Genomic DNA, 16072 nt, shown 5'->3' with positions numbered 1-16072 from the left:
CGTGAGCACTACGACTCGGTTATCGCTGTGGGATTGGAGACTATCCCTATCAGATTCCGTTTGATAAGGCGATCCAGTGGGGGAGATCGAGATATGGGAGGAAGCTCACCTCCTCCTCCATCAACACACTGCGGGACATCACATCTAAGAGCCCGCCGACGGAGGAGGGGGCCTCCACTTCTCGACTCTCCCCCCTGGACTATCCCCCACTCCCCAACCCAGTAAATCCCCCCCTTTTTCAACAGCTGGACCCTTCTCACTGTCTCACTTCCCCTTCTCTCACTACCACCTCACCTGCCACTCCCTTTTCTCCTCCACCCCTTACTTCTCCTACTCCTGCCCTCAAGATTCAAACTCCTCCTACTTCTCCATCTCCTCCCCTTCTTACCCCTTCTTCTTTTCCTCTTCTTCCCCCCCACAGAGACCTCTGTACCCCCAGTGAGGGCGTGGGGGCTTCCGATGTGGCGGCTCCGCCCACAATCCATCTGCCCGAACGCAACCCGGTACTTGCAGTAAAGGCGGAGACTCATCCCCTTCCTCCCAGAGAAAGCAACCGGTTGCGGGCCCGTCGGGTGGAGCGTCCCATCGTCTCCCCTGCGCCTTCCTCCCTCTCTCCCTCACACACGGATGCAACACACCCACCACAAACGCACTACAGTAATGTTGCTCTCCCGTGTAGTAACACCATCTCCTCCTCTTTCCCCATAGACACACCCCACCAGCAGAGGGAGCCAGAGCGGGTTGCCGCGGAATCTGCTAACACCACAGCAGTCACGGAGGCGGGCAATAAAAACATGAGGAGAACAGGGGACATTAAAAGCGTTACGCTGACTTTACCCCCACCATCTGATTTGCCCGCTTCGGCCGCCAGCAGCAACTCCGCGGCCCCACCTGGCTCTCCAGGACGCCCGGAACCACACTCACACCCCCACACTTACTGCAAAATCCAGGACTGGTCGCTGGAGGTGCGGAAGACGACCCTGGTGATTGGGGACTCGAACCTGTCCCGCATTCCAAAATTCACCCACCCACACATTCAAGTAGACAGTTACCCCGGTGCAAACTTCCATCACATAAACGCAATTTTAAGTAAACTCACTCCTCACTCACAACCACTTCATGTTATTTTATCAGTAGGCCTGAACAATTGCCTTTCAGAGCACGAACCCACCACCATTAGTAAACAGTTAAAAACACTCTGGAAAACGGCTCACCGCACTTTTCCAAACGCCACCATCTACATCCCCATCATTAACTTCTCTCCCTCTTTAAACTCCCGGAAACAGTCACTCCTCAACTTTCTCAACACCACCATTTCCAGTAAATTTCATTTTTTACCCGAAATCAGCCCTCTTCTTTTTCAGGTCACTAAGGACAAGATTCACTGGACACCCCGGACGGCGGAGATGGTGTTCGGGTACTGGAAACAGCAGTTAAACTTGTAACGGGGGAGGAATGTGACCACACATCTCCCCTTTCATCTAACATAACCAACCTCTGCTCCGTTCTCTCCCTCACGCCTACACAGCTGGAGATACTGGAAAAAGGACTCACCTTCATCCCCACACCCAAACCCTCCACCCGACCTGAGCTCAGAGGGGATCTCCACAACTTTCACAGGAGGCTAAAGCTGTTAGACCACTTCTGGGGAGCACCGAGGCGAGAGCCTGTCCTGTTCACTGGACCGTCCTGCTGGGAACCACGCCTTAACACCCTCTCACCTCAGATCACCCAACTCATTCAGAAAAATCTAGCAGCACTGACACGATGGCGCCCCCTTGCACACACGCAGCCTAACATTAGCCAGCAACACAAACACATTCTTAAAACATTGGGTAATAGCAAACACATAGTCATTAAACCAGCCGACAAAGGGGGCCAGATTGTTTTACAGGACAGATATAACTACATATTAGAAGCAGACAGACAATTAAATAACAACACATATTATGCACCACTCACGCAACCATTACAGCTAGAAACACAACAACTTATTAGGGACATTACACATAGCCTACATGACAAACAATACATCAATTCAAAACAAAAACAGTACCTGGACGGTCCTGATGAGCCCAGGCCTCGCCTCTTTTACCTGCTCCCCAAGATACACAAGCCTCCGGAGACTTGGACGGTCCCCTCTGTGGTTCCGGTCGGCCGCCCGATAGTCAGCGATTGCGGTTCCGAGTCCTACAACATCACAGAATATATTGACCATTTTATTAATCCGCTTTCTCAACTTCACCCCGGTTATCTTCAGGACACTTATCACTTCATCAATAAAATTAAAAACCTCCAGGTACCCGGTCATACCTTTCTTTTTACCATTGACATTGAATCTCTGTACACCAACATTGAAACTCCACTCGGCCTCATTGCCATTCAAGACATTTTTAATAAATACCCCGATCCAGACAGACCAGACAAAGAAATTATTCAACTCCTCAACATCACCTTGACTCGGAACGACTTCACATTTTACAATAAACACTATCTCCAGTTGTGCGGGTGTGCAATGGGCCGGAAATACTCTCCAGCGTATGCCAACATCTACCTGGCCCATTGGGAGAGAACGGCTTTTCTCAAACTTCAGCACAAACCCCTCCTCTACTTCCGGTACCTGGATGACATCTTCGGCCTCTGGGACCACACCGAACAGCACTTCCACACATTTTTGGACACTTTAAATGCACATCACCCGAAAATAAAACTCAAACATAACCTTCAACATCTTTCGGTCGAGTTCCTGGACACCAGGGTCTTCTTCCAAGAATCCAGCGACCAGAACAAAACCCTGGCCACCAAAGTTCACTTTAAGGAAACGGACCGCCACGCCCTCCTCCATAAATCCAGTTATCACCCCAAACACACCTAGAGGTCTCATCAAGTCTCAGCTGATCCGGTTCCACAGGATCTGTACCCTCCCGGGCCATGTGGAGGAGGCAACCAGCACCCTTTTTGGCGCGTTGAGACTCAGGGGTTACTCGAAGCGCTTCCTGAGAACGATTAAGGCGGAGGTCGCCTACACCTTCAGAGGTGGCACCGGCACCCCACAACCTCCGGCCCAGTTCCTTGTCCCCTTGATTTTTAACATTCTCTAATGCTACCCATAACCTGCTGAAAACCATCAAAAGCTATTTTCAGGGGACGAGGGAACACTGTGCCGCCCTGGAGGACAGCCGTGTGATCTCCGCCTTTCGTAGAAATAAAAATCTTAAAGACATCCTGGTCCACACTGACCTCAACAAGCAAGGGACCAGGAGGGAGGCGCTTCGAGGTTAGGAGATCGGTTTTATGCGTCTCCCCCACGTTTTTAACCCCCAGAGCAGACTCGGTTTTAACTTGGGGCAGGCCCTGCCATCCACAGCCTCCAATGTGGTTTATGCTCTCAGATGCAGGGCCTGCCACAAACTATACGTGGGGGAGACAAAGAATGAGTTGCACCTTAGAGTTAAACAGCACTTGTACATGATCAATAGTGGGAATGGCACGAGCGTCCTATATGCACATTTTAAACTCCATGGCTCACACGGTCTCCAGAGTGTGGGCCTGGAGAGCAGCGGGCAGTGGAGCAGGGCGCAGCGGCAAGCAGCGGAGAGGAAATGGATCCACAGACTGGGAACTATAGACCCGCACGGGCTTAATGAAAAATATTAACTCCCAGTCTGTTTTTATTGGAGCCTCGCCTGCCTTGCCTTTTCTCAAACCCCCCCCCCCCCCATTATATCTCCACCATGGGATTTCCTTTATATACGTGTGTGTATTTATTTATTTATTCATTAATATATTTATATTTGTCTCACGTGTGGTTTTAATATATTATGCATGGTCTTATTCACCTTTTTAACTCTTTTAATTGTATATTATTGTTAAATTATTTATTTATATTTTTATTTATCTTATCTTTTAATTTATTTATCTATTTTAACTTTCCCCTGGTAGAGACACACCCTATGTCCTCCCCTCTCCCCACAGGCAGACGAGGCCCACTTTTTACTCCCGATCCAGCGGCGGACGTGGGAGGAGGTTATTGGGCATTTTTTCACTTTTATGTGCATAATTTCACTTTTATGTTTATTTTTTAAGCACTTATTTATTTATTTATCTTTTTAAAGTTTTAGAGGTGGTGTGTGTGTGTGTGTGTGTGTGTGTGTGTGTGTGTGTGTGTATATACATTTATTATATGTTAATTTGACCCCCCTTTCCCCCCCCCCCCCCTTTTTTTTAAAAGCACTTATTTATTTATTTATCTTTTTAAAGTTTTAGAGGTGTTGTTTGTGTATATACATTTTATATGTTAATTTATCTTTTTATATAAATTGATTTATACGTTTTATTTATATATCCATTAGGGAGGTACTGTGTATTATTGTGTTTTTTATTCCTTTGTCCCCATGTTTGCCCACTTTTTAACTCCCCTTCCCCTTTTAACATTTCCTCTCTACCTGTCCCGCTGTCAGTTGCTCTGCTGCCAGGCTGTTTTTAATAAAATTGTCTTAATTGTCTTTTATTTTTAGGGTTTTTATTAAAGCCTTTTTAAAGGACAGCCCCCTTGTGCCAGTGCCCCTCGTGGGAGGGCCACGCTCCTTACCTAACCTGTCCAACAGTAACCACATACTCTGTTTTCTTTTCGTTGCCATGGTTTTTAGTGTCTTCCTGTTTGGATTTTCAGTTTGTGGTCACTGAGCCTGTACTTGGTGAGAAGTGTCTCTGCTTTATATCTCTGACAGTAGAGAGATATTCTGACAATTCATCATCTTTTTTTGGGGCCAGATTACTTTCTATTCTACTTTGGCTTTCTTCTTTCCAATGTTCTAAATACTCTTCACTCTTCTTTATAATCTCTCTCTCTCTCTCTCTTTATAATATTTAATTATTTAATCAATTGAAATGATCCCTGACATGAATAAAAGGGAGACAGGCAGGAAAGGCTTTTTTTTCGGTTTATTTCACTGAAGTTATAATAAACAAAATCTAAAACAACTGTTTTTATGTTCAGTTGTTGAATTCTTTTTCACACATTCATATTGAAATCAGAGGCTTTAACATGTATTAATAACCCAACATAGTCACTTTTCTCATATCTGCAGTGAATCAGCAATGTTGATAAAAAGTCACACACTGTCAGGATGTGAATGTGCACACACACACATGCATTTGCAATTCTTGTATGAGAAAGAATCTGTGAACCTGTACCACTGAAACATAAAAATCAAACCTGTAATAACCACAATATTAACCATCTAATGTTGGGACAATATAGACACATTTTAATTTAACTTTAGTCATGTCCTGGTGGAAAAATGGTTAGAGTCCAAATATATAATTTCTTAATATATCATATCATAATATCTCTGTGGTTCACTGCAGTGTTTTATCTTTCATCCAGCACATATCTAAACCTACTTCCAGCTCAAACTCTACATGAGGGTAATATGTGGTTAAAATGTTAATTTCAGTAGTAAACTTACAAAACAAAAACTACCAGTCCTATTTGAACGAAAACCAAATAATGTCAGCACATTATGTCATTTTGGATGAAAGAGATAATAAAGGAATGTTATCAAATCAAAAAAGTGTGAAATAATAACAGTAAAACTGGTTGACGATTAGGTCCCTACTCCCCAAAACAGAACCAGCTGTAAGTGCTTGTACACGGTAATGATGTTGAACTACATGTTTGATTCACTGTGAGTACGTTTGTCATTTTCAAAATCACTATCTTGGGAGATGAGCTTGTAGGGTTTCTTCCTCTCCCTCTCCTCCAGCACTGAGTTTCCCATCTCCACGTCTTTGCTGCGGAGCTCATGTCGGGACAGGAACTCCACAATGCCGGCTCCGATCGAATCCCCCAAGACATTGGTCGTGGTACGCAGACGGTCCCTACTCTCCAGCATGAACAAAGACAATAAAAGGGCAATTAAGTGGGCAAACATGCTGGGTGCACGGTAACTGCAGCTATATTTGAGGGCAGAGTTGCTTTTCTTCATTTAGTTGTATGCAACTGAAATGAGGTAAAATGCAAATAAAATACTTTGCCAAATACAATCATTTATTAGACGAGCAGATGGAGCTGGAGCCAGAATGCTATTAGCTTAGTTTAGCATAAAGACTACCAACAGCTATCATGGCTCTGTAACCAGCACCTCTAAAGCTCACTGATGAACATGTTATATTTGACATATATAACTTTTATCTTTCATTTGTATAACAAAAAAAGTTTTAAAAAACAAGTTCTGGATTGATGGGTGGTTATGTTCTGGACTATTTCTTTGCTGAGAGCAGTGACTTCCTGAAACCTGCCCCCGGCCAACAAAAAGGTCTCTGGTAGTTCCCCCAAGGCTTAACCTTTTGTAATGTGAGCTGTATCTAAAGTCTTAAAACCTTTCAGCCTGAGGGGAAGCTAAGCTTGACAACTAGCCTGAGTGGACCAGACTAGTCTCAAGGAAAGTTTCTATGAGAACTTAGGCCAGACTTACCTAAACCTGAAAATAAGCCTGGTTCGCTGTTATTCTTGCTTTATAAAACACAGCTGTAGCTTTAGAACATACAGGCTTTTATTCATTAAACACTATACTATACTTCTGGGCCTGTCTTCGTGTGGGAATGCTTTGACAGACAGTCAGATTTGGTCCATTCCAGTCAAAGGAGAGAAGGGTATTTTTCTTATTACCCCAGTTAGCTGAGTAATTTCAGGGAAGGGTATTCTAATTGAAATGATTAATTTGGGAAACCTAATTATGTTTCTATGTTAAAACTCATTGCAAAAATATTCAATACAAAAGGGAAGATGTAGAACGAGACTCCGGGGAGAGAGAAGTATGTCACTAGGTGGTAGTAGATACAGATCTGCTTCTGACCTTTAAGATGACAGAGTTAAAGTTACAGCACTTCACAGAGCAACGTGTCACACACAATGTATTATTGTTCACATGTTCATGATCCAGGAAGCCACTCACAGAAACCAATCAACCGCAATGATGAGAGTGATGTCATCAGTAGGAAGTCCAACAGAGGTCAGTACAATCACCATGGTGACCAGGCCTGCCTGAGGGATGCCAGCAGCTCCGATACTGGCTGCAGTCGCCGTAATACTAGATTGAAGAGAAGCATACACAGATAAAAATGCTGGGATTTTTCATTTGTTTTGCAGAAGCATAATCTATGATCCTCCTCTTTCTTTTAACCTGATGGTGATGATCTGACCAAAGTTCATCTCTATATTGTTGACCTGGGCAATAAAGATGGCTGCCAGTGCCTCATACAGAGCTGTTCCATCCATGTTGATGGTGGCACCCACAGGCAGTACGAAACGTGTGATTCGCTTGTCAATTTTGTTGTTCTCCTCCAGACATTTAAAGGTGACAGGGAGGGTGGCTGAGCTGAGAGATGGAAGAATGGAAAAATAGTTTAAAAAACAGTCTTACATGTTGGGAAATATCCTTCACAGGTGGAAATTCTGATTCACTTTGCTTGAATTGTTGCATTCAGTTCATTTTTTGCTTGGCTCACTTTTTTTCTAAGCTAAGTGATTCCATCTCATTCAAATGCACTTCAGCATGAAGCCCACTGTACACCAGTCAGTGATCATATCACCATTCAGTCTAGAAGTGTTCAGTACATGAACACATCTTTAACAGCAAATCTTCAAACTGAACTGACTATACTGAACCGCCATACAATCTAAATAGATTGGATGGACTACCCACCTGTGTGCTTACCTATCTACATATCTACCTACCCACCTGTGTGCTTACCTATCTACATATCTACCTACCCACCTGTGTGCTTACCTGTATACGTATCTACCTACCCACCTGTGTGCTTACCTGTATACGTATCTACCTACCCACCTGTGTGCTTACCTGTATACGTATCTACCTACCCACCTGTGTGCTTACCTGTATACGTATCTACCTACCCACCTGTGTGCTTACCTGTATACGTATCTACCTACCCACCTGTGTGCTTACCTGTATACGTATCTACCTACCCACCTGTGTGCTTACCTATCTACATATCTACCTACCCACCTGTGTGCTTACCTGTATACATATCTACCTACCCACCTGTGTGCTTACCTGTATACGTATCTACCTACCCACCTGTGTGCTTACCTATCTACATATCTACCTACCCACCTGTGTGCTTACCTGTATACATATCTACCTACCCACCTGTGTGCTTACCTGTATACATATCTACCTACCCACCTGTGTGCTTACCTGTATACGTATCTACCTACCCACCTGTGTGCTTACCTATCTACATATCTACCTACCCACCTGTGTGCTTACCTGTATACATATCTACCTACCCACCTGTGTGCTTACCTGTATACATATCTACCTACCCACCTGTGTGCTTACCTGTATACGTATCTACCTACCCACCTGTGTGCTTACCTGTATACGTATCTACCTACCCACCTGTGTGCTTACCTGTATACGTATCTACCTACCCACCTGTGTGCTTACCTGTATACATATCTACCTACCCACCTGTGTGCTTACCTGTATACATATCTACCTACCCACCTGTGTGCTTACCTGTATACGTATCTACCTACCCACCTGTGTGCTTACCTATCTACATATCTACCTACCCACCTGTGTGCTTACCTGTATACGTATCTACCTACCCACCTGTGTGCTTACCTGTATACGTATCTACCTACCCACCTGTGTGCTTACCTATCTACATATCTACCTACCCACCTGTGTGCTTACCTGTATACGTATCTACCTACCCACCTGTGTGCTTACCTGTATACGTATCTACCTACCCACCTGTGTGCTTACCTATCTACATATCTACCTACCCACCTGTGTGCTTACCTGTATACGTATCTACCTACCCACCTGTGTGCTTACCTGTATACGTATCTACCTACCCACCTGTGTGCTTACCTGTACACATATCTACCTACCCACCTGTGTGCTTACCTACTTTCCTGTCCACCTACCCTGCTGTCTACCTACCTGTCTTCCTTCCCTACCTGTCTAACATTACTAACAGTAGCAATGTTTGTTGTTTATGTTCATAATGATCATTTTGGAGGGAGGCGTAAAGGGACTATCAGGCTTGCAGACATTCTTTCTAGATTTAAGGACTTTTGGATTTAGTGCTGCGAGCTAATTTCACTGTAAAATAGTTGGCAACATAGGCTGGGTTTTTATTTCATTCAATAGCTTTAAATAAATGTAGGCTACTTATTTACTTTCCACCACTGCCTATAAGAACTGTTAATAGCTCAGTGGCCGACTAATTTGCAGCAGAGTTATGGCTGTCACTGTCTCTGTGGCTTTCATGGCATTTCAGTAAGCTTTTAGGAAGTAATGTATGTGTATCATGACTGAGCTGACAACAGTGATTTCAGTTATGCAGCTTTCTTTCCTATCTTTACTCAAGAGTGAGTTCTTATTGATTTAATTTAATATTTTGAAATGTTCTCCCTCTAAACCCTGTCCTCACACACAAACACCCCCTGCTTGCGCTTGGATTTCTGTTTAAACTGTATGCTTGCACTCAGATATATTGTTGCTTGCACAGATTTCTTGCGTTCCAGCTTCAGCCCCTCTCCTCACAAGCAGTCTGAGCAGAAATCCAAGTGCAAGCAGGGGCTGTTTGAGTATGAGGACAGGGTTTAGAGGGAGAGCATTATACAATCTGATATGAAATCAATAAGTCATGCTTTCAAATTGAAAGCCCACACTCTTGAATAAAGATAGGAAAATTCAATTTCAATTAAATTTATTTTTGTAGAGCCCGAAATCACAAATCACAAATTTGCCTCAGAGGGCTTCATATCCAGTCAGCAGTGAGGAGCTCCACTAAAGACGAGTCAGTCAGTATAGTTCGCTCCGTTTAAAGATTTGGTGTTAAATATTAGCTTGTACATGTACTGAAGACCTCTAATATGCTTGTCTGCCATCAAACTCATGATCACTTGGTAAAACATTGTTAATAATGATTGTGAGGAATCATTAACAGTAATCAATGAACATAGACAGACAGTCTCCTAATATATGTAGCCTTAAATGCAAGATATTCATTATTACGTTTAGAATTTGAACCACCTTTTTAAGACACATAAAAGCTTCTAAATACACTAGAGAGGTATTTACTGACATATTTTATATTGTAGAACGAAACGTTAAAATCTCTTCTGTATTAAGCACATTCCTTATTTCAGGCATCCAACCAAAAACACATTGAGAAAACACTGATTTCCAGATGAGGGAACCCAAAGTGCACATGCTCACTCATTTCTGAGGTTTTAGGACTCATTCCTGCACCTCTCTGTATTAACACACAATCCAACAGCTGCATGGAACTAAAAACAAACATAACAGTCTGGCTGTCAAAAAGTGATCTTTCAAAGTAATGTTCTCTCTCTCTCTGTACTCCTGTGTGTGTGTTCCCCTCTCCTGACATCTAGCTTCATTCCCCAATCGCATATCTGTTTCAAGCCATTCACAGCATTCACACAATTAGAGAAACACAAGGTGAATAATATTAACTTCAGCAACTAATGCTGCCTTTGGCCCCCAAGGCATGCACTGTTTTACAGTACAGGGCTATTGAAACCCGTAACTTCAGAAAAACAAACTAGCCAACAAACCAAGGTAAAAGAAAGGAGACAAATTTGGCCCTGTCCTGTCCCAACCTGTCCCAACCGAAGCGCCTCTTTGTCCCACGGCTCAACCTGTGTTTCCCTCCGTTCTTCCAATGCTTAATATTGTCTCTCTCATTTCACTCTCCCCTCTGTCTTTTACCAACTGGAGGCCTGTACTACGAAGCCAGTTCAAGCATCCAGATATCTTTTGGTTATCTGGTTTAACTAACCCTAACTACCGTGATCCCGCTAAACGGTCCTACAAAGCTGCTTATCAACTTCACAGAAAAGGGTTTACAGCAAGTTAAAATCATAATCCAGACTAAAAACAACACAGTTTAAACAGACAAATGCAAAAGAAATGTGTGAAATAACAAATTTAAAATTTCACTGCTTCATATAGAGCACGATAGATCTGACTATAATTACATGTAATATATAATTCCATCAAATTAATGTGTTGCTTACATGTGTTCTTATTCTTTCAACTGCAACCCCAGCGGTGTGAAACAGACTAAAAAATGATATAAAAACATAATTCAATGCAGTAAGAAGGTTTCCTTCCATAACTTATGATCACCACAGCATACATTAAGGTAACCGGAGCAAAGTAACAAAAGGCAATGCATCCAGTCTGTGACTGCAACACACGGCTCAAGAAGCTAATACACATAAGTGAATGTAGGATATGAATATATGATATGAGAATATATACAGATTTTTTTTCTGTTTGTTCTCAAGTCTGTTTCACACCGCCGGGGTTACAGCTGGAAGAACAAGGCTAAAATATTGTCACACGCGCCATAAGAACACATATAAGCAACACATTAACTTAACAGAATACACACACGTAATTATAGTCGGATCTATCGTGCTCTAGATGAAGCAGTGAAATTATAAATCTGTTATTTTACACATTCACACAGCCAGTGATTTATTATCAGATGTCTTTTCTGCATGTGTCAGTTTAAACTGTGTTACTATCAGTCTGGATTATGACTTTAACTGCTTCATAATTGTGTAATATTATAACTATTCATGAGCACATAACCTGCTCCGGAGCAGGTTATGTGCTCAGCATCAGTTACCATGACGATCTATCCCGGTAAGAAGTGAACCTCCGTCGTAGGACTGTAAACCCAGAGTTAATCCTGAAGTTACCTCGCTAAACTTAAATCCTGCTTAAATCCTGCTTCACAGTACAGGCCTTACTCTCACGTCATCAAATACAGACTCAAGAGACTTAGCATCTGTATGAGACGCATCAGGATTTCAACTAACCCAATGTAAACCCATCCGCATCAAGTTTAGATGCTCATAGCAATGGACATAGTGTTAAGAGTGAGAAAGTGCTCCAAGGGCTGGAGGGAGGATGTGGTGGATGGGTCAAACAAATACAGGACTTTCACTCAGGGGGCCGCCGTTTGTGTCCTGTGTAAAACCAAAAGTTGAGTTACTTTTACTGACATCACTGAGTCACATGACGTTACATCCGTACCTATTTGAACCCATACTAAGATCAAAAAAACTAAATGTTCAAACTGTACATATTTCCACACCTGGATGCAGCCCTCACAATTCTGATGGCAAAAAGGTTTGACAATTGGACAGACTTAGATTGAAGCATACGGACACGTTTATCAGACAAAACAGGTTTTGGGTCGTTCAAAGGCCAAGTGTAGTTCGTTTTAGGGAATAGTTGTGATTCATTTATTGAAGTGTGGTAGTGTCGGACACGACTCACCTGGAGGAGGTCCCCAGGGCTGTTATCAAGGCTTGCAGGAGACCAGCAATGAAGATAAAAGGGTTTTGCCGAGTGATAACAAAATAAAGAGTGGGAAGAATAAGAACTCCATGTATCAGTAAGCCAATGATAACTGTGATGGTATACATAGCCAGCTGGCCGCCCATCTGTGTCAGATCATCCATTTCCACAATCTTTCCTGCAATCAGGAACAGGATACCAATAGGAGCATACCTGAGAGGACAAGAGGAACAGCGAGTTATTGAAAATAAGTGTGACGTTCAACACCTCCCACTGAAAGCAAAGTCTTACCACATGATGATGGCAACCAGGCGCATGATAGCTTCATTGAGGCTGTCGAAGAAATCCCTCAGGATCTGGCCCTGCTCCTTCATGCTGCCAATTATTAGACCAAAGCACATGGAGAAGACCACCAGCCCGAGAGCATTGACCCCATTCACCTGACCCGACACTGGGATCACTTCCTCCCGGGTGATCTCCATGACCTCTTGTGTGCCATTGGTCGAGTTGAAGAGGGTGTCATTCACTGTGACAGTCACATGGACTGTTCGCTTTCCATATTTGGTTTTGAACTGGAGAATGAGAGAGTTAAAGGACTTATACTAGTGGACTTTGAAACATACCACTGCACTAGTTAACATTCAGAATCTGGTCGATATACTTTGAGTTAAATTACTGTGCCCTCCTGGCTCACCCAATGTTTATAGTAGTGATTATGGGCGTTCACTCTAACTCTAACATTAACCCTATACCAACCAGATTCTTCCACGACCTCCCTAAGCCAATCATATTGTTGCTGTCAGATTTTGAAGCTGTTCTCCTCTCTGCTGCTGTCAGAACCGATACGACCCCCCTCCACCCCCTTCACCTTCAGTCATATCTAGTGACCAGTCCAGTGATCTTCACCACCACCAGGGCAGTCCGATCCCGGCTCCTCTAGTCCATGTCGATGTGTCCTTGGGCAAGACACATAACCCCAATTTGCCCCTGAAGGCTGTGCCATTTGTGTATGAATGTGCATGAATGGGAATTAGTCTAGTCCTGATGTGTAGAAATATACAAATGCAAATCCATTTACCACCACCAGTGTCTGGACTCCAGGGGGAAGCATTCCTGAACTAAATACCTCATGATGACCCCCTTCACTATTCTACGTCCCAATGGGGTCTAATGGCCAGAGACTCTTCGCTATTCATCTCATTGTGCTCTATGTAATGAATTATTGTTCACTCTAAATGAAGACTCTCCTGATTGAAATGAACACTCTAGGGGCTAGAGGCCGCTTGTCAAAAGATTACCTATTTTCGGTCTTCATAGATAAAAGCTACTGCAAATTGAGTATCAATATTCGTTGTGAAGCTCACCTGCTGTGTGCAGGCTTGGACCAAGTTCGGTGGAAACATATTTCTGTAATGAGAAATCACACAGTGAGTAAGAGATGGTGTTGGCCAGTTCCATTCAAACTTTGTGAATACTATCATATATGCAGGTTACCTGATCAGATCTAAGAAGGCATCAGCAGGACTGACTTGCTCTATCTTCTGCTGCTTTCCAAACTCAGCTTTTGATCCTTTTCCTGGGTGGATGATGAGGACGACTATGATACCAATGAAGACTGCGATAAAGGTCGTGGTCATGTAGTAAATCAGGGCTCTCATGCCCATCTTTCCTGAGGCTTTGCTGTCTAAAGCTGCCATTCCTAATGGACAGAGGTTGGAAATGCAGTCAGTATCAGAGTATTAAGACATGTACTAATATTCTTTACAAAGCAGTGCCCTGTCAGCACTAGTTCTGGTGGTGAAGTTTTCTCTGTCCAGTTTGTTTGTTTTGAAGCAGTGGGCAGATTATGAATGAATTATATAACAGTGGGTCCGGCGGATGTTATCTTTAAAGGAACCCTTTGGAGTGGATTATGCTTTCAAGTGGCAAATGGTAGTTGTAATTCAAAAGAAGGGCATTCACATTTTTTGTTGAAGGTTTTCCTGTTTATGACAGAAAAGATAAAACGTTTGCCATTTTGTGAATGTGCACTTCGTGAATAGCATTAAACGGTTTAAAAGAGCTACTCTGCACTATCTTAAAGAAGGGAAAATAATTGTGGCACTCAGCTGTGATGCACTGTGAGTGCAGATAGCACATATTTCCCAGACAATCAGAGAAAAAACAGTTATTCTCAGTGAACGTGTTAACAAAAACAAAATCCTCTACTGGGGACCTGCTATGAGGTCACTTGAAGCCTGTTTAGTTAAAACACTCCGTCCAGATCACAGGACAGAAGTTAACTACAATTCCCACGGTGCATGTCAGTAGAAACAGCAGATCAATAAACCTGAATTACTGTGAGCTGAACCCAAATATTACGTTTTGTTGAAACCAACACAAGTTCATTTTCAAATTCTAGGTCAGTGTTGGTGCACAGTGCAACTATGGTGCAGTGTTTTATTGCCTTCCCAAAGATGAAGTGTAATATGTACAGCTCTGAATCCCACCTCTGACTGCCTTTTCTCTATTGCAACTAAGTGAGATACTGAAAGGGAGCTTCTAAAGTCTGGACTGACGTCTAAATGACAGACTGTAGGCTTAATTAAAGGAAAAGCTTTCACAACATGGAAAATGTTAGCAATATGGAAACCAACCTTTTGTTGACACAAGAAAAAGCGAGAGGCCTACTGTAACTTTATCATTTTCTAATTTGTGGGTGGAAACGAAATAAGTTCCTTTTAAGTTTCAGTGGCAGACTGCCTTAAAACAAGTTGAGGTCCACTGCTGCAAACCATGAGAATAGGCCGAGTGCATAGCGGCCACAAGGATGAAGCACCTTCTCTAGTTAACCAAGTGTTCTCTGTAAGTGATTCAGTGGGGATCTCTTCATCACCAGGCTGGGGGTGAGGCTGGCCTCCTCAGTGGGTTGTGAACATGACCTCCCTGTGAACCACCTCATTCTCTCCCAGCAAGCCCAGTGTCTTATATGTTATTACACCTATCTGAGATGCTGTTGATCATTTCACAATAAGACAAATACTAGGATGAAAAATTTGTTGTCATGATAAAAAAGATCTCTAACCCGTTTCCCCAGTTGCAACTCCTTTTTCAATGAATGGCATATCTCTTCCCTCAATTTGTACAACACATACCAAAATGTATTATCAGTGTAGTGTCTGATGAAGACATGGTGCTAAAGTGACAGCTGACCAATCACATGAACATAGAAGACCTCTGAGGAGAAACAGACTCATAACTCTGAGAATCCAGAACAAAGTGAATGTTAACAAGTCCTGTATCCACTGACAGACGTCGTACCTGTTATCAGACTGGATACCAGTAAGGGGAGAACAAGCATCTGAAGCATTCTCATTAACAGCTCTCCAGGGAAGGAGAAGTACTTCACCTCTCGATAGGTCATCTTATATGGGCGCAGCGTGAATCCCAGAACAATACCTGCAGAGAGAGTGACAGCATTATATACTGTAGGTGGATCTCTATGTGGAGTGTTGGTAATGCAGAGGAGATACAGACTGAATGAGCATTTAGCTTGCAGAGGCATACACACCAACAATAACTGCCCCGACAGTAAAGAGCACAAAGGCATTCTTCTTGAGGAAAGCCTGGACGTCCTCTTTGGAGATCTCCTCCACTTTCCTCTTTGCCTTCATTGTACGTATGTGAACGCCTTCCCTGAGTCGCTGCAT

The 16072-nt window shown here is 43.1% G+C and overlaps 1 protein-coding gene across 1 annotated transcript; it reads right to left on the bottom strand.

The window, feature by feature from the left end:
* Window positions 1–4929: 4929 nt before the first annotated feature.
* LOC142935280 (excitatory amino acid transporter 1-like) lies at window positions 4930–16072 on the bottom strand. The gene is made up of 9 exons (XM_076079517.1): window positions 15934–16072; window positions 15684–15821; window positions 13878–14082; window positions 13748–13790; window positions 12675–12955; window positions 12363–12596; window positions 7188–7382; window positions 6960–7094; window positions 4930–5883 (listed from the first exon to the last, which is right to left on the bottom strand). Exons 1-9 carry the CDS (start codon window positions 16070–16072, stop codon window positions 5673–5675), a joined length of 1581 nt encoding a protein of 526 aa, XP_075935632.1. The 3' UTR covers window positions 4930–5672.

The sequence above is a fragment of the Anarhichas minor genome, unplaced genomic scaffold (assembly GCF_050575085.1).
Source record: "Anarhichas minor isolate MPS153535 unplaced genomic scaffold, ASM5057508v1 ptg000073l, whole genome shotgun sequence".
Taxonomy (NCBI): Eukaryota; Metazoa; Chordata; class Actinopteri; order Perciformes; family Anarhichadidae; genus Anarhichas; species Anarhichas minor.
The sequence above is the reverse complement of the archived record's forward strand: the minus strand, read 5'-3'. Positions and strand labels throughout refer to the sequence as shown.